The 22,296-nt window shown below is 41.1% G+C and overlaps 1 protein-coding gene across 15 annotated transcripts in view; it reads right to left on the minus strand.

Annotated features, from left to right (window-relative positions):
• The window catches only part of NIN (ninein), a 114,186-nt gene that overhangs the window by 49,179 nt on the left and 42,711 nt on the right, over window positions 1-22,296 (minus strand). For all 15 annotated transcript variants that reach the window (XR_009007425.1, XM_057542433.1, XM_057542436.1 and 12 more), the window contains 2 exons: window positions 5,001-5,040; window positions 3,169-3,359 (listed from right to left, as the gene is read on the minus strand). Coding sequence is in view for 14 of the 15 variants with exons in the window: in XM_057542433.1 (XP_057398416.1) it covers window positions 3,169-3,359; window positions 5,001-5,040 (231 nt within the window). In the remaining variant the exon portion in view is untranslated. The remainder of the gene's footprint in view (window positions 1-3,168; window positions 3,360-5,000; window positions 5,041-22,296) is intronic.

Here is a 22,296-nt window from a genome sequence, read left to right on the forward strand (position 1 = left end):
GGGAATTTTGCCTGACTACTTTGCACCCTGTGACAGTAATCAAGTAGTCCTCATCACATACAGTCCCTTCTAGAGGCTTGCCTAGGAGCTGGTTTGTTCCCTAGCTCAACAGAGGAATGGAAAAGGGAATAAGCAGCATGAATCATGGATACCGCAAAACAGGGAGGGAAGGCAAAGACCTCCATCCTCACACTCAGCTTCCTCTTTATTTGGGGGGCTAAATTTTTTCTATAGGACATGCCCCCAGTGTACAAAACACAAATCACCAGAGGATCCTGTTAAAATGCAGACTCTGATATAGTTAAATCTGGGGGTGGGGCCTAAGATTCTGCATTTCTAACAAGGTAATGCCCAGTTTGCTGAGTAGCAAGGAATAGAACAAGCAACAAACTTACTCTTGTTGCATTTGAGCCTACACCTGGGTCCATTCTAACAAAGGCCTCTTTGTAACAAATCCTCAAATTTTCCATATTCATTTCGTAAGTCTGGACTATTGCTAGGACTCCTGTCATCTCATAATTGTTGACTTTATCCTTCATCTAAGTGCCTGAGGCATTTCTTTTATCCAATGCTTTTTTTTTTTCCAATTCATACCCAATAGGAAACATCTGTCTCTATTCTTGTTTTTATACCACTTCCTTTGGAGAGGACTCTGAAACAAGAAAATCATTCTAAAGAGTGGAAATCTTTGGAAGAAGCAACAGTTCCTAATAGAGAAGCATATGATGAAACAGATGGAAAGGTATTTGGGGCAAAATTCTGAGGCTGCCAAGCTCCCTTAGCTTCTCCGTCTCGTTCTTATCAACCAAAAGAACACTTTCTTAGAGGACTAGGCTTTCAGGACTGTCAAACCAGAAGTCACAGTAAAATCCAAGTGTGCTGACTGAAGTGAATCAGCATATTTTGGCTCTAACCTTAGCTCCACGTGGGTTGGCCCTGTGACCTTGGCCAAATCAATGCACAGCTTCCTGACTGCCTAAACACCCATCACCTGATCCACGTGAAGTGGTGGAGTAAGTGAATCCCGGCAGTTATTGTACATGGGGGAGTAGTGAATAAAGGGATGTGGATTCAGAAAAGGGTGGATGGGCAGAGCTGGGCTGACAAGAATACAAGTCAGTGGGCAACTAGGGCACCCCCTGCAGTCTGTGCAGGAGCTGAATCTAGAACCCTGAGGACATTCTTACTCCCCATCAGCAGCCAGGTCTTTGGATGGTTGATTTCCCAATGTGTAAGTTGGGAAATAATGCACTAGAATAGGGATCACAAATACCCTGAGGGGCCAGGAAGGTGATGGAAATAAATGAGGCAGGATGGTCTTGAGACATTAGAAAGTAGTGCCTTTTAAACCAGTGAACGGAACACAAGTGCATGGCCTGTCCAAAGGGGCTAGCTGCTTCTCACTGCCAGCAAAATGGAGCCAAATCTTCTGATTTTTAGAAAAATCTCCTGATTTTAAAAAGTATAGCAAAAAGTTCAATTTTTAAACATTGGGTAGGCGACGTAGCCCTTGGGTCATATTTGGCAGCTAGGGTGATAGTTTGCCATCCCTGCCCTACAGTCGTCCTTGCTTCTGGAAAGCAGGGCACTAGTTTTAGCCTTAAGACAGTGAATCTAGTTTCCCTTCATGATGATGGCAACAGGCAGCAGTGATCTCTTTCTTTATCTATAAAATGAGGGGTGACTAAATCTAAAATTGCTTTCAGTTGTAAAATTCTAGGATTCCAAGTTGTATGCTGATGAGATCATCTTGAACTTTCAGCTCCGCTGTGGTCTAGAGCTAGTAATACAAAGTACTATAGTGTTTCATGATTTTGGTGGGGAGGAAAAACACTAAGTAAAAGCTACATTCAATTAGCAATCCTTTACTCATCCTCACATCAGAAGAAAATTAATGTGCTGCTGCTTTTCCTGGGTTCCGGAATCTCCACCACAGAAGAAAATGCAATTCCCCACAAATGGCTAAGTTTATTCCAAGATTTGTTCTTAGATAAATAATCCAAGTTTGTACAATATTTCTTGGCAGAACAACCCAAGGTTCTGCATACTGCGCTGGTTTATAATTTAGGAGGATGAATTTAATTTTATGACTCAACAGCCATCACTGAAAAATAAATGACGACTGAGCCATTAAAATGTAGTCAGAGGGTATGCAATGGTCACATACACAAGGGAGAAGGGGGGGAAAGAACTTTTCTGCAAGCTACACTACTTGGAAGTTTTTGATAATAAACCTCTTTCTGGTTTAGGAAAATAATACCACTTATCCTCTAAGCAAGCAGATAACATGGTTTCAAATATCATTATAATCAAAGTTTCCCAAAGCTACAACTGTAGCCCTAACCTCTAAGTCCCTCCAATCCTTATTTTCAGCTCTTTGAAAGACATATCTTGGAATTAATTACATTCTTATGTTTCATGGCTGTTCATGCACCCAGTCCTGCCACCCCTCTTAATTTTTTAGAAAACGTAAAGTTCAGAATTTTACCGAGCAAGAGTCTTTTGGGGGCTCCTTCAGGACTCTTCTGTTGTACATTTTCAAAACCACCAACCTACCCTTTTCCCTTTCCTCATGACCAGATTATTGTGATGGCTCCTGGCTGGTCTCCTAATCTAAGGCTCTCTTTACACCACTATACCCCATAAAAGAAGTTCAGACCACCCTCAGCAAGTAAGTTTTTCCTGTGTATTATTACTTAATCTGCTTAAGAACCCAGGGGTGATATTGAGATCTTCTCTCCAAAAAACTAAACTTATCAGCCTGGCCTTCAAAATATTCCCCCAACTCAAATCTCCTGAACTCCCCTCTTCGTCCTTCCTCTACACCTTTGCCACATTTTGCTCTGTGAATGCCACATCTACAAACAGACTGACATCATGCTACACTGAACCGGTGTCTGATAGTAATGTGGGGTAATGTGCTTCGCACAGTGAGGGGCACACAGTACGGGTTCAGTAAGTGTCAGCTATTGTCAGTTTTTCTTTTCCACGATACAACATGAGGTCCTCAGAGACGGGATCTTCATGGCTGACTTTCCAGGAAAAAAAAGAGAATGGAGTCTCTGTAACATGCTGCAGGAAACCAAAATATGGCTACTCCTAGCCTGTGGCCAGTTTAGCATTTATCATGATTACTATTCCTGAATAAAAATATGATGCAAGGCTTACCTCACCATCGACATTCTGCAAACCATACTGCTCACAGATGGAGATCAGCTTCTTTCGGTTTAGGTGACCATCACGGGTGATCCCCAAATCTTCACAAACCTCCTGCAGTTTCTCTTCTATCCAGTCTTGGGGAGGGGAAGGCCCACTTTGTGAGGCATTCAAATCATCTGGGTTCCAAAATCTTAACTGGCCTAAAATAAAAGCATACAGTGTGTTGTCCCTAAAGGAACTGAGAGCCTATTCTCAAAGAAAAATGTGCTTTTTAAAAATAAATGCTATAAGAAAGAGACTACAGATGTTGATTTGATGTTGAGTTGATTTGATCCTGAAGTTCAAGTGAAGTGGAACCATTGGTTCTTAGGCTGCAACTAGGGCCAACAGACACTTTTTTGTTCATTGGCAGTCATACCTATGTAAGAAATACCATCTCCTGTGCAGTAATGCCAAGGTTCTAGGCTTATTTTATTCCAAAGGAAAATATGCACAGGCTTAGGCTTTGGTGTGATCGGAAGAGAAGGCTGGTTGAGAGCCATTCTAAGGAGCTTTATATGCCCTACCTCAGCTATAGCTACCAGACTTTATTATCTCCACTTTCTTTCTAGTCTAAGCTCTGCTTTTACTGAGAAGGAAATAATTTCATGATAAATATCATAAAATGATTATAAAAGTCAAGATTAGCCTGTTTCCAAATCTTTACACATACGAATATTCTGACCTATAAGCAATCCAACTTGAAAGAATAAATGTTTGCCAGGGCAAGTTATTAATTATTGGTATATTAAGGATAAGTTCTATTTGAAGATTTAAGGATCAAACTACTTATTTAAAAATAAAAATTTATTTATCCTCTATTAAAAGTTCACTTCTAGTTAAAATTTACTTCCATATTAGAGATTCTGTAAAGTCATTACTTAAACATGAGCTAATTACTGGCAAGATTGTGTGTGCCTGGAAGAACCTTAGAGAGTTGAGAAGAGCATTTAGTGCTACCCCTACTATTTATCAAAGACATTAAGCCCATCACCGCTGTGTCTTTACAGGTTGGAGACCTAGAGAACGTGTAATTACACTTAAGTACAGTTAATCCAGGGTAGGCTGTGAAGTGAGCTGAGGTTCCGTCAGCTGAACCACAGTGCCATCTGCTGGCCAGAAGATCAACGTGTTTTGATCCGTCTTAAATACATCTGAAACTTGTCAAGGGATACATTTTTTAAAATATAAATTTATTTATTTTTGGCTGCGTTGAATCTTCGTTGCTCTGCGCGGGCTTTCTCTAGCTGCGGCGAGCGGGGTCTACTCTTGGTTGTGGTGCGCAGGCTTCTCACTGCAGTGGCTTCTCTTGTTGCGGAGCACGGGCTCTAGAGCTCAGGCTCAGTAGTCGTGGCGCACGGGCTTAGTTGCTCCGCGCCATGTGGGATCTTCCCGGACCAGGGCTCGAACCCGTGTCCCCTGCACTGGCAGGCGGATTCTTAACCACTGCGCCACCAGGGAAGCCCTGTCAAGGGATACATTTTAATAGGTAACTATTTAGTTTTGGATTGTTCATAGATTAATGTGAAAGTCTATGTAAGAGAGTAATTAACCCATAAGTGAAATTCTACATCTTAGTTACCACATCTTGCATGATGCTAAATGCAAGGATTTAAAACTATGAGCAATCAACTGGGAATGAGTTTTTTGTTGCTGTTGTTCTTCAGGTTATTTCTTAGTTGGCCTCCAGCAGGCAAGGTTGTTAGTAAGAAGGCAAGGGATGCAGGAAGGGGGTGTGGAGAGCGCCCTGTGAATGGCAGCCCCTCCTTCCCAGGCAGGCCCCACGCACACTCAATTCCTACCTTCTGCTTCGTACTCCTCGCTGCGCTGCGTCTTCCAGTGCTAGAGGAGGCAAGAGAAGATTAGTGTGTTTTAGAACTAATTCTGTTCTTCCAAGACCCAGTCACTCTCTGGCTCTGAAATCATCATCTGAGTGAGTCACATGATTGGGGACCCTTCAGTGCATTCATCCAGGTTGGTTCTCCTCAGTCAACAAGCCAATTAAGAGGAGACTCCTAAGAAACACGCCACAGCCTTCCGCAGCATCACACCAAGGATTTGCCTTTCACACTTGTGAGGTGACATCACTTACTCAACAGCAAAACCTATCACAACCAATAAAATCAGGCTGAAGCAAATATTCAGAATCCATCAACTAACAGGAGTTTGTACGCATGCATTTATGAATTTGTTCTTCAATAAATGTTTAATGGGTGTGAGGTATTACGCTATATCTTTGGAATACAACGATGAACAGGAGAAGCATATTTCTTGCTCAAGAAGTTTATATGCTGACAAAGACAGGCAGACAAGAAAATAGAGAGTACAATATTGTAGTGTAGTAAGTGCTATTATGGGGGAGTTCAAGAAGGGGTACCTAACTGGGGTATCCTTCAGCCTTGTGAGCTCAGGGTAGACTTCCTGCAAGAAGCAAGGTCTAACTGAGACCTGAGGGATAAGCTGGAGACAGCCAGGTGGAAAGAAAGGAGCAGTTACTATTTGCCAATGTGTGGAGACCAGAATGAATGAGCTTGGTGTGATTCTGGCACAGTGAGGAGATAGAGATGCAACCCAAAGCAGGTAGGCTAGAAAGCTCAAGTTAAATAAAATGTATGTTACCAGTAAATTACTACATTAAAAGCAGTGAAATTGATCTGAACTAGATCATTTTGTCCCCTTATCATGCTGTGTTACTACTGGGTCTTTTCCAAGTCACAGCATACAGTTGTAGTTTGTGTACTGCAGAAAAGCACCCAGCCCAGGGCACAGGTCAGAACCAAAATCCAGCCCATGCTCCACAGGCAAGCATGCACAGGTCTGCTTCCAACCATTGGCAACGAGTAGGTCCACAGTGGTCTCCGGCCTCATCAGTAAGCTTCCTAATCACTCCTGTTGGTAGGTTCTACAACCATCCCAGGCAGGAAACTCTGTTGAGAAAAGGTGTATCCCCCTTTTAAAACCTGCTGCTGTCTCAGCAAAGATCCAACTTTATGAATGAAGCTGCCTTTGATAACAAATAACCAGCCTGCTCTCCATGGTGGCTGAACTGTACAAGGTGAACTGATTTCTTAGATCCTGTAATGAACTCAACAGGAAAATAAGCCTAATTAACTCCCATCTCCAGAGCCTAGATTCCTCATGGCAGACAGTGTGCAACCTAAAATTCTTAGGTTAAATATTTCAGTAGCTTGTTCAAGTTGATATGAGTTAAAGTTCTTTCAGGCAACCTAGGCACATCTATTTTGTTGCTCTCCTCTTAACTGAAGGACAACTATCTACCAGGATTTCACAGTTCCATATTTCACTCAGATACTGAGGATACCACCAATTCAAAGAGTTCACCAAAATTTGCCACACTAAGCTGAAACCCCAAACTGACAGCGCTGAGATAAATTATTCTTGCCACAGAGAGACATTAAAAAGGCTATAATTCAAAATATATAAGCTCACTACAACTCATTCAGATTACAACTGAAAGTCACTAATATACATGGTATATCTATGGAAGGTGAAGTGGGGCACAGTGTGATTTTTTACTTGTTTGTGATTACAAGTTTATCAGGCTACATTTCCACATAAAGACATATCTCAACCCTGATGGATGGATGAGGTGTGAGGGTGGGGAGGGAGCAATGGAGGAAATAGCACTCTAGATTTTCTTACTATTGTTTCTGGCCAGAAATCAATAGTTTTTACTTTTTTTATTTTTATTTTTTAACATCTTTATTGGAGTATAATTGCTTTACAATGGTGTGTTAGTTTCTGCTGTATAACAAAGTCAATCAGCTATACGTATACATATATCCCCATATCTCCTCCCTCTTGAGCCTCCCTCCCATCCTCCCTATCCCACCCCTCTAGGTGGTCACAAAGCACCGAGCTGATCTCCCTGTGCTATGTGGCTGCTTCCCACTAGCTATCTATTTTACATTTGGTAGTGTATATATGTCAATGCTACTCTCTCACTTCGTCCCAGCTTACCCTTCCCCCTCCCGGTGTCCTCAACTCCATTCTCTACATCTGCGTCTGTATTCCTGTCCTGCCCCTAGGTTCTTCAGAACCATTTATTTTTTAGATTCCATATATACATGTTAGCATACAGTATTTGCTTTTCTCTGACTCACTTCACTCTGTATGACAAACTCTAGGTCCTTCCACCTCACTACAAATAACTCCATTTCATTTCTTTTTATGGGTGAGTAATATTCCATTGTATATATGTGCCACATCTTCTTTATCCATTCATCTGTTGATGGACACTTAGGTCGCTTCCATATCCTGGCTATTGTAAATAGAGCTGCAATGAACATTGTGGTACATGACTTTTTTGAATTATGGTTTTCTCAGGGTATATGCCCAGTAGTGGGATTGCTGGGTCATATGGCAGTTCTATTTTTAGTTTCTTAAGGAACCTCCATACTGTTCTCCATAGTGGCTGTATCAATTTACATTCCCACCAACAGTGCAAGAGGGTTCCCTTTTCTCCACACCCTCTCCAGCATTTATTGTTTGTAGATTTTTTGATGATAGCCATTCTGAACGGTGTGAGGTGATATCTCATTGTAGTTTTGATTTGCATTTCTCTAATGATTAGTGATGTTGAGCATCCTTTCATGTGTTTGTTGGCAATCTGTATATCTTCTTTGGAGAAATGTCTGTTTAGGTCTTCTGCCCATTTTCGGATTAGGTTGTTTGTTTTTTTGATATTGAGCTGCATGAGCTGCTTGTATATTTTGGAGATTAATCCTTTGTCAGTTGCTTCATTTGCAAATATTTTCTCCCATTCTGAGGGTTGTCTTTCCGTCTTGTTTATGGTTTCCTTTGCTGTGCAAAAGCTTTTAAGTTTCATTAGGTCCTATTTGTTTATTTCTGTTTTTATTTCAATTTCTCTAGGAGGTGGGTCAAAAAGGATCTTGCTGTGATTTATGTCATAGAGTGTTCTGCCTATGTTTTCCTCTAAGAGTTTGATAGTGTCTGGCCTTACATTTAGGTCTTTAATCCATTTTGAGTTTATTTTTTGTGTATGGTGTTAGGGAGTGTTCTAATTTCATTCTTTTACATGTAGCTGTCCAGTTTTCCCAGCACCACTTATCAAAGAGGCTGTCTTTTCTCCATTGTATATTCTTGCCTCCTTTATCAAAGATAAGGTGAGCATACGTGTGTGGGTTTATCTCTGGGCTTTCTATCCTGTTCCACTGATCTATATTTCTGGGTTTTTTTGCCAGTACCATACTGTCTTGATTACTGTAGCTTTGTAGTATAGTCTGAAGTCTGGGAGCCTGATTCCTCCAGCTCCGTTTTTTTTTTCTCAAGATTGCTTTGGCTATTCGGGGTCTTTTGTGTTTCCATACAAATTGTGCAATTTTTTGTTCTAGTTCTGTGAAAAATGCCATTGGTAGTTTGATAGGGATTGCAATGAATCTGTAGATTGCTTTGGGTAGTATAGTCATTTTCACAATGTTGATTCTTCCAATCCAAGAACACGGTACATCTCTCCATCTGTTTGTATCATCTTTAATTTCTTTCATCAGTGTCTTATAGTTTTGCGCATTCAGGTCTTTTGTCTCCTTAGGTAGGTTTATTCCTAGGTATTTTATTCTGTTTGTTGCAATGGTAAATGGGAGTGTTTCCTTAATTTCTCTTTCAGATTTTTCATCACTAGTGTATAGGAATGCAAGCGATTTCTGTGCATTAATTTTGTATCCTGCAACTCTACCAGACTCATTGATTAGCTCTAGTAGTTTTCTGGTAGCATCTTTAGGATTCTCTATGTATACTATCATGTCATCTGCAAACAGTGACAGTTTTACTTCTTCTTTTCCAATTTGGATTCCTTTTATTTCTTTTTTATTCTCTGACTGCTGGGGCTAAAACTTCCAAAACTATGTTGAATAATAGTGGTGAGAGTGGGCAACCTTGTCTTGTTCCTGATCTTAGAGGAAATGGTTTCAGTTTTTCACCATTGAGAACAATGTTGGCTGTGCGTTTGTCATATATGGCCTTTATTATGTTGAGGTAAGTTCCGTTTATGCCTACTTTCTGGAGTGTTTTTATCATAAATGGGTGTTGAATTTTGGCAAAAGCTTTATCTGCATCTATTGAGATGATTATATGGTTTTTCTCCTTCAGTTTGTTAATATGGTGTATCACAGTGATTGATTTGCGTATACTGAAGAATCCTTGCATTCCTGGGATAAACCCCACTTGATCATGGTGTATGATCATTTTAATGTGCTGTTGGATTCTGTTTGCTAGTATTTTGTTGAGGATTTTTGCATCTATGTTCATCAGTGATATTGGCCTGTAGTTTTCTTTCTTTGTGACATCTTTGTCTGGTTTTGGTATCAGGGTGATGGTGGCCTCATAGAATGAGTTTGGGAGTGTTCCTACCTCTGCTATATTTTGGAAGAGTTTGAGAAGGATAGGTGTTAGGTCTTCTCTAAATGTTTGATAGAATTTGCCTGTGAAGCCATCTGGTCCTGGACTTTTGTTTGTTGGAAGATTTTTAATCACAGTTTCAATTTCAGTGCTTGTGATTGGTCTGTTTATATTTTCTATTTCTTCCTGGTTCAGTCTCGGAAGGTTGTGCTTTTCTAAGAATTTGTCCATTTCTTCCAGGTTGTCCATTTTATTGGCATATAGTTGCCTGTAGTAATCGCTCATGATCCTTTGTGTTTCTGCAGTGTCAGGTGTTACTTCTCCTTTTTCATTTCTAATTGTATTGGTTTGAGTCTTCTCCCTTTTTTTCTTGATGAGTCTGGCTAATGGTTTATCAATTTTGTTTATCTTCTTAAAGAACTAGCTTTTAGTTTTATTGATCTTTGCTATTGTTTTTTTGTTTCTTTTTCATTTATTTCTGATCTGATCTTTATGATTTCTTTCCTTCTGCTAACTTTGGGGGTTTTTTGGTTCTTCTTTCTCTAATTGCTTTAGGTTTAAAGTTAGGTTGTTTATTTGAGACATTTCTTGTTTCTTGTGGTAGAATTGTATTGCTATAAACTTCCCTCTTAGAACTGCTTTTGCTGCATCCCATAGGTTTTTGGTCATCGTGTTTTCATTGTCATTTGTTTCTAGGTATTTTTTTATTTCTTCTTTGATTTCTTCAGTGATCTCTTGGTTATTTAGTAGCGTATTGTTTAGCTTCCATGTGTTTGTATTTTTTAGTTTTTTCCCCATAATCGGTAGCTCGTCTCATAGCGCTGTGGTTGGAAAAGATACTTCATACGATTTCAATTTTCTAAAATTTACCAAGGCTTGATTTGTGACCCAAGATATGGTCTATCCTGGAGAATGTTCCATGAGCACTTGAGAAGAAAGTGTATTCTGTTGTTTTCGGATGGAATGTCCTATAAATATCAATTAAGTCCATCTCGTTTAATGTGTCATTTAAAGCTTGTGTTTCCTTATTTATTTTCAATTTGGATGATCTGTCCATTGGTGAAAGTGGGGTGTTAAAGTGCCCTACTATGATTGTGTTACTGTCGATTTCCCCTTTTATGGCTGTTAGCATTTGCCTTATAAATTGTGGTGCTCCTATGTTGGGTGCATAAATATTTACAATTGTTATATCTTCTTCTTGGATTGATCCCTTGGTCATTATGTAGTGTCCTTCTTTGTCTCCTGTAATAATCTTTATTTTAAAGTCTATTTTCTGTGATATGAGAATTGCTACACCACCTTTCTCTTGATTTCCATTTGCAAGGGATATCTTTTTCCATCCCCTCACTTTCAGTCTGTATGTGTCCCTAGGTCTGAAGTGGGTTTCTTGTAGACAGCATATATACGGGTCTTGTTTTTGTATCCATTCAGCCAGTCTATGTCTTTTGGTTGGAGCATTTAATCCATTTACATTTAAGGTAGTTATTGATATGTATGTTCCTATTACGATTTTCTTAATTGTTTTGGGTTTGTTATTGTAGGTCTTTTCCTTCTCTTGTGTTTCCTGCCTAGAGAAGTTCCTTTAGCATTTGTTGTAAAGCTGGTTTCGTGGTGCTGAGTTCTCTTAGCTTTTGCTTGTCTGTAAAGGTTTTAATTTCTCCGTCGAATCTGAATGAGATCCTTGCTGGGTAGAGTAATCTTGGTTGTAGATTTTTCCCTTTCATCACTTTAAATATGTCCTGCCACTCCTTTCTGGCTTGCAGAGTTTCTGCTGAAAGATCAGCTGTTAACCTTATGGGGATTCCCTTTTATGTTATTTGTTGCTTTACCCTTGCTGCTTTTAATATTTTTCCTTTGTATTTAATTTTTGATAGTTTCATTAATATGTGTCTTGGCGTGTTTATCCTTGGATTTATCCTGTATGGGACTCTCTGTGCTTCCTGGACTTGATTGGCTATTTCCTTTCCCATATTAGGGAAGTTCTCAACTATAGTCTCTTCAAATACTTTCTCAGTCCCTTTTTTTTTCTCTTCTTCTTCTGGGACCCCTATAATTCGAATGTTGGTACGTTTAAGGTTGTCCCAGAGGTCTCTGAGACTGTCCTCAATTCTTTTCATTCTTTTTTCTTTATTCTGCTCTGCAGTAGTTATTTCCACTATTTTATCTTCTAGGTCACTTATCCATTCTTCTGCCTCAGTTATTCTGCTATTGATTCCTCCTAGAGAATTTTAAATTTCATTTATTGTGTTGTTCATCATTGTTTGTTTGCACTTTAGTTCTTCTAGGTCCTTGTTAAACGTTTCTTGTATTTTGTCCATTCTATTTCCAAGATTTTGGATCATCTTTACTATCATTACTCTGAATTCTTTTTCAGGTAGGCTGCCTATTTCATTTGTTTGGTCTGGTGGGTTCTTACCCTGCTCCTTTATCTGGTGTGTATTTCTCTGTCTTCTCATTTTGCTTAACTTACTGTGTTTGGGGTCTCCTTTTCGCAGGCTGCAGGTTCGTAGTTCCCGTTGTTTTTGGCGTCTGCCCCCAGTGGGTAAGGTTGGTTCAGTGGGTTGTGTAGGCTTTCTTGTGGAGGGGACTGATGCCTGTGTCCTGGTGGATGAGACTGGATCTTGTATTTCTGGTGGGCAGGACCGCCTCCAGCGGTGTGTTTTGGGGTGTCTGTGAATTTATTATGATTTTAGGCAGCCTCTCTGCTAATGAGTGGGGCTGTGTTCCTGTCTTGCTATTGTTTGGCATAGGGTGTCCAGCACTGTAGCTTGCTGGTTGTTGTGTGGAGCTGGGTCTTAGCGTTGAGATGGAGATCTCTGTGAGAGCTTTTGCTGTTTGATATTACGTGGGGCCGGGAGGTCTCTGGTGGACCAATGTCCTGAACTCGGCTCTCCCACCTCCAAGGCTCCGGCCTGACACCGAGCCAGAGCACCAAGACCCTGTCAGCCATGTGGCCAGGTATGTGGGGAGTTTCCTGCCTTTGGGGAAGTCTGAGGTCTTCTGCCAGCATTCAGCAGGTGTTCTGTAGGAATTGTTCCACATGTAGATGTATTTTTGATGTGTCTGTGGGAAGGAAGGTGATCTCCATGTCTTACTCCTCCACCATCTTGAAGGTCCCCTCCTGTTTTTATTTTTAAAGTTTTAAGTCAATAAAGCTCCACTAATAAAAACATCCTGCCCGTCTGTCCCTCCACATTTATTTCCTCACCCAACAGAGCAAATGATTGAAATGCTCATACTACTCTGGCACCCAAAATGGTGAAAATTCAGTATTCAGTATATAAGTTGGAAACACCCTAAAATGAAATCCATTCAGTCTACCTAACACAAATAAAATAGTGGTGCTGGGAAAGTTGGACAGCTACATGTAAATCAATGAAGTTAGAACACACCCTCAAACCATCCACAAAAATAAACTCAAAATGGCTTAAAGAGTTAAACATAAAACATGACACCATAAAACTCTTAGAAGAGAGCATAGGCAAAATATTCTCTGACATAAATTATACCAATGTTTTCTTAGGTCAGTCTCCCAGAGCAATAGAAATGAAAACAAAAATAAACAAATGGGACCTAATCAAACTTACAGGCTTTTGCACAGCAAAGGAAACCATAAAAACAACAACAACAACGAAAACAAAAACGAAAAGACAACCTATGAAATGAGAGAAAATATTTGCAAATGATGCAACAGAGAAGGGCTTAATCTCCAAGATATACAAACAGCTCATACAACTCAACAACAGAAAAACAACCCAATTGAAAAATGGGCCGAAGACCTTAATAGACATTTCTCCAAAGAAGACCTGCAGATGGCCAGTAGGCACATGAAAAGATGCACACCATCACTAATTATTAGAGAAATGGAAATCAAAACTACAATGACCACCTCACACCAGTCAGAATGGCCATCATTAAAAAGTCTACACATAACAAATGCTGGAGAGAGTGTGGAGAAAAGAGAACGCTCCTACACTATTGGTGGGAATGTAAGCTGGTGCAGCCACTATGGAAAACAGTGTGGAGGTTCCTCAGAAAACTAAAAATAGAATTACTATATGATCCAGCAATCCCACTCCTGGGCATATACCCAGACAAAACTATAATTCAAAAAGGTACATGCACCCTTATGTTCATAGCAGCACTATTCACAATAGCCAAAACATGAAAACAACCAAAATGTCCATTGACAGATGAATGGATAAAGAAGATGTGGTACATATACACAATGGAATACTACTCAGCCATAAAAAAGGGGGAGGGAAGGACTGGGAGTTTGGGATTAGCAGATGTAAACTATTATATATAGGATGGATAAACCACAAGGTCCTACTGTATAACACAGGGAACTATATTTAATATCCTGTGATAAACCATAATGGAAAAGAATATTAAAAAAAAGAATGTATGTGTATAACTGAGTCACTTTGCTGTACAGCAGAGATCGGCGCAGCATTGTAAGTCAACTATACTTCAATTAAAAAAATAATAATAAAATTTAAAAAAAAACAAAAAAAATAGGTTTCTATCATCTAAGAACCATCAAAATAAAACCTACCAAATTACTAGTAGGGGATGATTTTTAACAGCACAAGCTGACATGAGAAATGGCAGGAGAATATGTATCACTGGACAAGCCCCTGCTGGGATACACAGCTGGAAAAATGCAAACACATACCTTCAAAAAATCCTTGGTAAGAAAGCAACAAGGTATGTATCTTGCTATAGAAAAGTTTATTTCTTACATTTGCTCACTTACTTCTTGATTCATTTGAAACTAGTGAGCAATTAATTAGTTCAAAGGAGCAAGAGGCTCCAATATACTGTTTCCAACATCTCATGAGTCTATGCAACTGGGTGCCTTATCTGATCCACTCTTCCCGGCTGCCCTCTTACCCTGATTCTCACCTCTAACTAGTAAGAGATCGAGGGTGGAAGCCAGACTGCCTGGCTCTGAATCCTGGCTTACTTGCTGGGTTAAGCTTGGATAAGTTTCTTAACCTCTTTTGCCTCAGTTTCTCCATCTATAAAATGGGAATAAAGTAGTACATATTTCACAGAGCTGGGTAAAATGCTTAGAATTGTGCCTGGCACCTAATAAGCACTATAAAATTTGATATTATTTTTCTTGGACACATGTTTGTGTAGTATATATTAAGTTTATATTTGCAGGTTTTTTTCATTACCATGTTCAAACTTAAAGCATTAATTTGAGTGACCCTGGGGAGTACCAGTTATTTATATAAATTTGTAAGAAAAGTGCCAAGTCTCCAGCAGATATGCAAAGAATACAAACAGACAATTCACATAAGAGGCAACACAATTAAACAGATATGGGGAAAGGTTCATTTCAACAGCAATCAAAGAAGTATAAATTAAAACCAAGGAATCTTTTTGTTCCCATTAAATTAGCAAAGTATTTAAGAATATAACTCCTATTACCAACAAGGTTATGAGTTAAAATAGGCCTGTTTATGTTACTGGTAGCAATGTAAATGGATATTACCCTTTTAGTAAAGAAAATGGCTTTATGTATCAAAAGTCATGAAAATGTTCATGCTGTTTGATCCAGTTTCATATGATTTCTGATGGCAATAAAATCAAAGAAAGAAAAAAAGTATATATGTAAATATGTACATTTAGCACTTTTTGTAAAAGTACTGAAAACAATTTAAATATTCAACAATGGGGCATAAAGTATAATGATACATCATAATGTAGTCGATAAAAGTGTAATTATAAAACAATGTAGGAGCATGAAAAACATGAAATGTTAAATGAAAGACCACAACAAAAATGTCATCAACACTATGATTACCGTTGGAAAAAAACATTCATACAATTACACAAAGACTGGAAGGAAACAGAGACAATAAATATATATATATATATATACACTTGGTTGAGGGAATATGGGAAACCATTTTATTTCCTTTACTGTTATAAATGTTGTTTATACCATATAAATAGGTACAATTTCACTATTTCTTTTGCCAGCCTGCCCCTGAGTTCTCACTAAATGAATTCCCTGTAACCTGGGGGTGGGGAGAAAGGGAAACTTCTGTCCCCTTGGTATGTACCACTCTGCTAGTCAGCCATGTCCCCCTGTACTGTGACCTGTGATGGAGAGACCATGCTTGGTGGGAGGTCCAGGCACTTTCAGGAGGGTGAAAGCTGCTCTGTGCCAATGCCTCCTAAACTTAGCAGAGTGTGGGAAGATCAAGGACACTCGTCTGAGACCTGCCTTGGGGGCTGTGACCACAGCCATCCAAAGAGGCATTCTTCAGACAGCCTAACCCAATGGCGTCAGGTGTAGCAGCTTAAGTGATTTCACATGAACTCTTAGGGCAAGTAGTGGCAAGGTAAGGGATAACTTATTTTAACATCTCCAAGGGTAACGATTTCCCAAGCATTTCTCCATGGCCCTGTGTAAGAAGCCTAGATCCAGCTAAGACCAGCCCTGCTAGAAGGAGAAGCAAGCTTATGCTAAGGGCTACATTTTCATTCCAAGACCACTTTAACTGGAGATTGAGTTTGCCACCCAGATGTTTTGCTATGATTCTTCCCCATCTCCCCCCAAGGGCCTATTCCTTTAAGAAGAGGTAAGCACAAGGGTGGCTGAATGTTTGTTATTAAATTGCTTTTTCGGTGGGGTAGGGGGTGGGTGGGAGCAGATTCAATTCACTCACAGCTCTTTTATTTTCATTCTCACTGCCTGGGGCCAGTAGTTCCAATTAAAAAGCAGGAGGAGAGGGAAGGGAAAGCAGGTTAGAAGGTTGGGGGGGATTTGATCATTCGGCTACTGGAACACCACCAATAAAAGGAGGCATCACTCTGGAACAAGGTCTTTTAATTGCTGACGGTTTACCCAGCACAGTGAAAGCCTGGCAGGTGGCCTCTAGACACAGATCAGCCATGAGTACTGGAAGGGAGGTAATCACGAACATCTCTGGAAAAGTGGGAGAGGAAGGGGGTGGCAATTGCTGGGATGTGTTCTCCATACTATTCATAAAAAAGGATTTTCAACTTCTTCCTTTGAAATCTTATGTAGCCTCTCACTGGAGAAAGAATGGATATTAATACATTTTTAAAAATCATTCAGCAATTCCTGACTCCGGAGGCAAAATGGTAGCCGGGGGAGACTGCCGGGGTTAAGTCTGGCCCTGCCACTTTGTGTGACCCCTCGATACCTTACTTCATCTGCAAAGTGGGAGTGACCCACCTGATAGGGACACGGAGGCATATGCCTGGCTCTTAGGAAACGTTAGCTCTTGTTATTATTTCAGCCAGAACAATGAAGTGGTTGAGGGTTTAGACTCCAGAGCCGGACTCTTCACTTACTGGCTGTGCAAGCTTGGGCAAGTTACTTAATCCCTGTGTGCCTCAGTTTCCTCAGGGGTAAGTGAATAATACCTACCTACGAGGGTGTGCTAGTATTTGGAAAGCACTTGAAACAGTGCCTGCTGCAAATTAAGTGCTGTCTGTTAAGCAAATACATTTTATAATTACTATTCCTACTACCTGGGTGTTCAACACTAGGACAAGGGCAGAGGAAAGAAACAGCAGACAGACCAGCGTCAGCTTTAAGAACAAACCCAGAAGAAACTCTAGAAACTCCAGCTTTGAGTGTGTTAGTTGTGATGAAGCAATCAACTTTTTTTTTTTTTTTTTTAGCAATCAACTTTTGATTCAACGTAGGAGCAGGGCCTCCCCCGGGGCCCTCTGCGCTGTGGACAGTGTCCCCTGGGTGGCCACATCTGGCAGGGCCCACCATGCCATGTGTGCTGGCCAACAGGCCCCGTGAGAGCAGACAGAGGGGAGACGGTCAGAGGTTGCCCGGTCCTAAAATGGCTACTGCAGAAAGAAGTGCCGTGCACCGCCAGGTAGGCAGACAAAGGGAGTCCCACAGCCCCCTGCCGCGGGCTGTGCGTCTCAGTCACGCTGGCCACTGTGGTCAGCTCTCGGGCTGCCCTACAGCTGGACAAGGGTGCCCTGCACCTGTGGGCTGCACTGCTTTCAGGAATGCTTTCTTTGGAGGGACACCTGCTTCGCTGGACGGCGGAACAGATGGCCCAAGCCTCTTGGATCCCGGGGCTTCCAGCCCCAAGGCCGGGCCAGCATCTGCAGCCTGCGGGTCTGGTGCAGCCCCTGCCCACAAGGGCCCAGCCGCAGACCCACCAGCCATCTGCTCCGGCGCAGACCTCTGTGCCCCTCAGAATGTTCGGCTAATTAAAGCGATTACGGGGGGCACACACGGGGCTATTCTTTCCCAGCAGAGGTTGCTGAACTGATCTCAGCAGCCTTAAGCAGAGTTTTTTGTTTTTGTTTTTGTTTTTTGGAAAAGGGAAAGTCTTGCATGCCCAAAGAGAAGAGAAAAGAAATTTATTAAAGCAAAAAAGCTCCCCCAGCACACTGAGCCGTAGTGTCCATTTTACAAGAGCAGCACACTTAAGTAAGCACAGGAAGTCTCTGCAGAAAAACAGGATCAGTTAGGAGATACTTATGATGGAAACCTTAGGACTTCTGAAAACACAGCATCTATCGCATATTTAACTAACAATCCTAAATACTGATAAAGCCCGTGCTCTGGGCAGGTACTGGAAGCTAAGTGCACCCAGCAAGGCTGGCTACTGTTCCTGCAGGGACACGCTTCTTAGGACTTCATCTCCACCTGTCCTGCATCTGAAGGAAGGCAAAGGGGCGATGAAAGGGGGCCTGACAGCCCCAATCCCAATCTCTCTATTCTGAACCCAGGAACAAGCTGCTCCGTTGCAGGGCTGTCATGACTAGAATGCAAATCAGTTCCTTTATCTTTAAAAGCAGTTAAAAGCTACAAGTAAGTGTTGGGGATAAGAATTAATGTATGATTTTTAAATGCACACACATTTAGATGAGTCCTGCTACAGTGCCAAACAGCCTTCAGTACTGCCAGTGTGAAGAAATGCTGAATTTAAAGGAATCCGAGCCTTAAGCCTCTTCTACCAAGGTTGGGGACTGGTTTTGTTTCACTGGATTTTAAAGTCCTTAAAGGAAAGGGATTCTTTCATACATCTGCTTGTGGTATCCTGCTTATCAGAGTTGCTTTCAACAGATAGTGAATACTGCTCTCCTATTTGAAAAATACTTAATGGTATAGTTGGAAAATGTTACTATTATCATTAAAATTAACTTGTTAATTTTTGATGTGTTGTCTATTTTATTTTCTAGTTAGAAAATAAATATTAGAAATTGTTGACCTGCAAGGAGGTGAGAATGAGGGCTAGACTCCAAGAGAATTTCCTCTGGGATCAAGTCAGGAGGACTTACCAGAACAGCAAAGCCTGAAAGTCTGAAAGCTGAATCTGTGTTAGAATGAAAACATCTTATTAGCTTTGAAGGGGCTTCTTTATATCACTTTCAAGTGATTTATAGTTGCATCTTGAATGAGTGTTTCATCTCTGAGAATAGCCGGAGATGATCTAATAATACTCAAGAAATATAAAGGGAAACACTGGAATTCCATTAATAAAAAACCTATCCTGATGATGTCATATTATTTGATGGAAACAAATGGCATCAGTAATGAAATTGCTTACTTTGTCAAAGACTAGAACAAAAAATGTAACGGGCGAGTAATTGGAAAATAGGTGCATTTCAACTACAAAAGCTCTTAGAAAAACTTCTCTCAGTCATTAAGAAGTTTGCTCCAGAATTAAATATTTACTCTATACAATGTAAATGAATAATTTATGAAGTTCAACCGCAAAGTTATGCATATATGAAAATGAACATAAGGGGACACAAGTCAGTTTCACACTTCTGGAAGAAGATTGATTTTATGGAGGGTAGTAAAATCAGTTTGGGGGTTCTTTGTGTTTCTGTTTTTGTTTTTAAATAACGACCACTCATCCTCCTTCCCTCACAGTCCAACACAAGGGCTTGATTTGCTTGTCCATTCTCCGCTGAATGAAGCAATTGGCTTTAACTTTTCTCTCAGGTCCTCACTTAAACTGCACGGTTTTGGCTTACACTACTATTGTCTACAGTTGAAGAAATCATTGTTTAAATAAAGCCTCTGGCTCTTGATAAGAATCTTACTAGGCCCAATTTATTCCCTGTGGAGGAAAACAGTTAACAAGGTGTCCCCTGTTTTGAACAAGGGCAGAAAGCAAAGTGGCCCTGCCCCAATTGTGTTCATTGTCAACCTTTCCTACCACGTCTGAGTAATACAGAATAAAACCAAGAATTAGTTTTGTTTTTCTCCTCAACTTCCAGCTACCCTTAGAAGAAACCCTTATAAAATTCAAGGTCAGTTCAGTAGCCACTGCATATATGCATATATGGGGGGCGGGAATATATACTCTTCAGAATCTAAAAACTCAAGAATGTGCCCTTTGTTAGTCTGGATTAATTCAGAATAGAATGTCCAACTGAATTGCCTTGAGTGAAAATGATCCCACAAACAGAAAAATCACCACTTTCCTTTCAATACCACCCCAGATGAGAGGTCAGACTCCCAAAGGATCCATTTGCCAGGTAAACACACTAAATTGGAAGGTGAATGCACATTTCAGCTGGACAGTGGAACCCACCTGTCACTTGTGAACTAGCACATTTTGCTTCAGGGTTTCTAAATGAAATTCTGAAACACACATTTTACTGCTGAAAATTTAGCAAGATAACAGTGGTCTTTCCCTGTGCAAAGGCTTTATGGCCTTGTAAAGTAAACTTGGTTGGGGAGACACACTTAATAGTTAGGTTAGATATTTTCTGTTTCATCAGGAAAGAATCAAATTGCCTGAATAAAGCTGGGGGGAGGGGAGGGTGGAGATGATTAAAATGTTTACAATTTATGTTAGGGCTTTAACACGTGGACTGAAACAAAAGTCGAACACAACCTCATAACAAGGTTAATACTTATATATTCTATTCAGGGGATGAGGCCAAAGTGTGAAGCACTTGTGATCCCGCAGTCACAACATGGGTTCTCACCCAAGGCATCATAATGGTGCACCATGAATGGTCATTGGGGGAGTTCCAAATTGCTGTAACTAAAGAAGCCTGGATCTTCACATGGAGCTTACGTTAAAAAATGTAGGTGCTTGAAAGCAATCTCTACAATAGCATCACTCTTACTTGCCTGCATTTCTGTTTTCTTGGATGAGAGGGAAAAGGTGGAGTTACAAGTAGACTACAGAGAATCATGACTACTGAGAATTACCTATAAATTTGTTGTACATGGGCTTCCCTAGTGGCACAGTGGCTAAGAATCTGCCTGCCAATGCAGGGACACAGGTTCGAGCCCTGGTCCGGGAAGATCCCACATGCTGCGGAGCAACTAAGCCCGTGTGCCACAACTACTGAGCCTGCGCTCTAGAGCTCACGAGCCACAACTACTGAGCCCGCGTGCCACAACTACTGAAGCCCGCGAGCCTAGAGCCTGCGCTCCGCAACGAGAAGCCACCGCAATGAGAAGCCCGTGCACCACAACGAAGAGTAGCCCCTGCTCGCCGCAACTAGAGAAAGCCCGTGCACAGCAACGAAGGCCCAACACAGCCCAAAATAAATAAATAAATAAATAAATAAATAAATAAATAAATAAATAAATAAAAATTTGTTGTACGTGTGGGAGAAGGCCTTCCAAACAAGGATGCATAAAGAACACTGTGAACCACTAGCCCAGGAGCCTAGGAATGAAATGTCCACTCTTAGCAATTCCCCAACTCTTGAACAACCCCACAGGGAAGCAGGGAAGGGATTACTCTTTTATCCCTTCAGATGACTGTCTGCTCACATATCCCTACAGGATGAGTTCCTAGAAGGAAGCGAGCCACCCTGAGGACAGCTTTTATAGGTGGCTTGTGACACCATTCCATTGCATTGCACCCCTCCCAAGTCCTCAGATAAATGAGATAATTACTTGATTCATCTTAGGGCTGAAATTAGTCTCCTGTTGGGTAGCAACAGCCAGACTTCTCCTCCATAGAACTTCTGACAACAGATTCAGGTCCTTTGGTCTTCAGGAAAAATGAGGCCTGTCTGAGGACAGGAGAAACTGCAATCTAAGGGCAAGCTAGGAACCCCTGAGCCAGGACCCAGGAGTCAAAAGAAACCCACAATCAAACCTAGAAGGCTCGTCTCCAGCTCCCCATCTCACTACTCCTCATGAAATATTCATGTCAAGGGAGACCCAGCCCCCTCCCACCTTCAATACTGCCCAGCCGCACTGAGATGAGGTACGAGTCCCTGATAACAAACACACCCAAGGAAGACATTTTTAACACCCACGGGCAGGAGACAAATGGGACTGAAGCAACCAAAAGGGAGAAAAAAAGCCAGAAGTACAATAAAGAACTCCTGACAGGTTCTGAACTCCTTGTAAGTTAAGAATAAATCAATCCCACAGTTCATTGAGAATCTTGCTCTCCTCATCTTCCCCACCTGAGGGCCACTCTAGAATAGGGAAGATGACCTGGCACTCCGCTAAGCCCTAGACAGCTTCTGTAGAAGGGAGGAGGGTTTCTAGAGCAAGGCCATGCTGCCAGAGCGTGAACTGTGTTGGCCAACTGAGTGGCCCTCAACTGCTGAGGCTACTGCAAAAACTGGCCAGGAAACGGGAGCGCTATCTTGACACAACAGGATGCAACAAGACCGACGCTGAAGAAACTATGCCACAGCCCATGAGGGCAGCGCATGTGACCCATGGCCATGGTTACTGCATGAAGCTGGGGCTGGCCCTTC

The sequence above is a fragment of the Balaenoptera acutorostrata genome, chromosome 3 (assembly GCF_949987535.1).
Source record: "Balaenoptera acutorostrata chromosome 3, mBalAcu1.1, whole genome shotgun sequence".
Taxonomy (NCBI): domain Eukaryota; kingdom Metazoa; phylum Chordata; class Mammalia; order Artiodactyla; family Balaenopteridae; genus Balaenoptera; species Balaenoptera acutorostrata.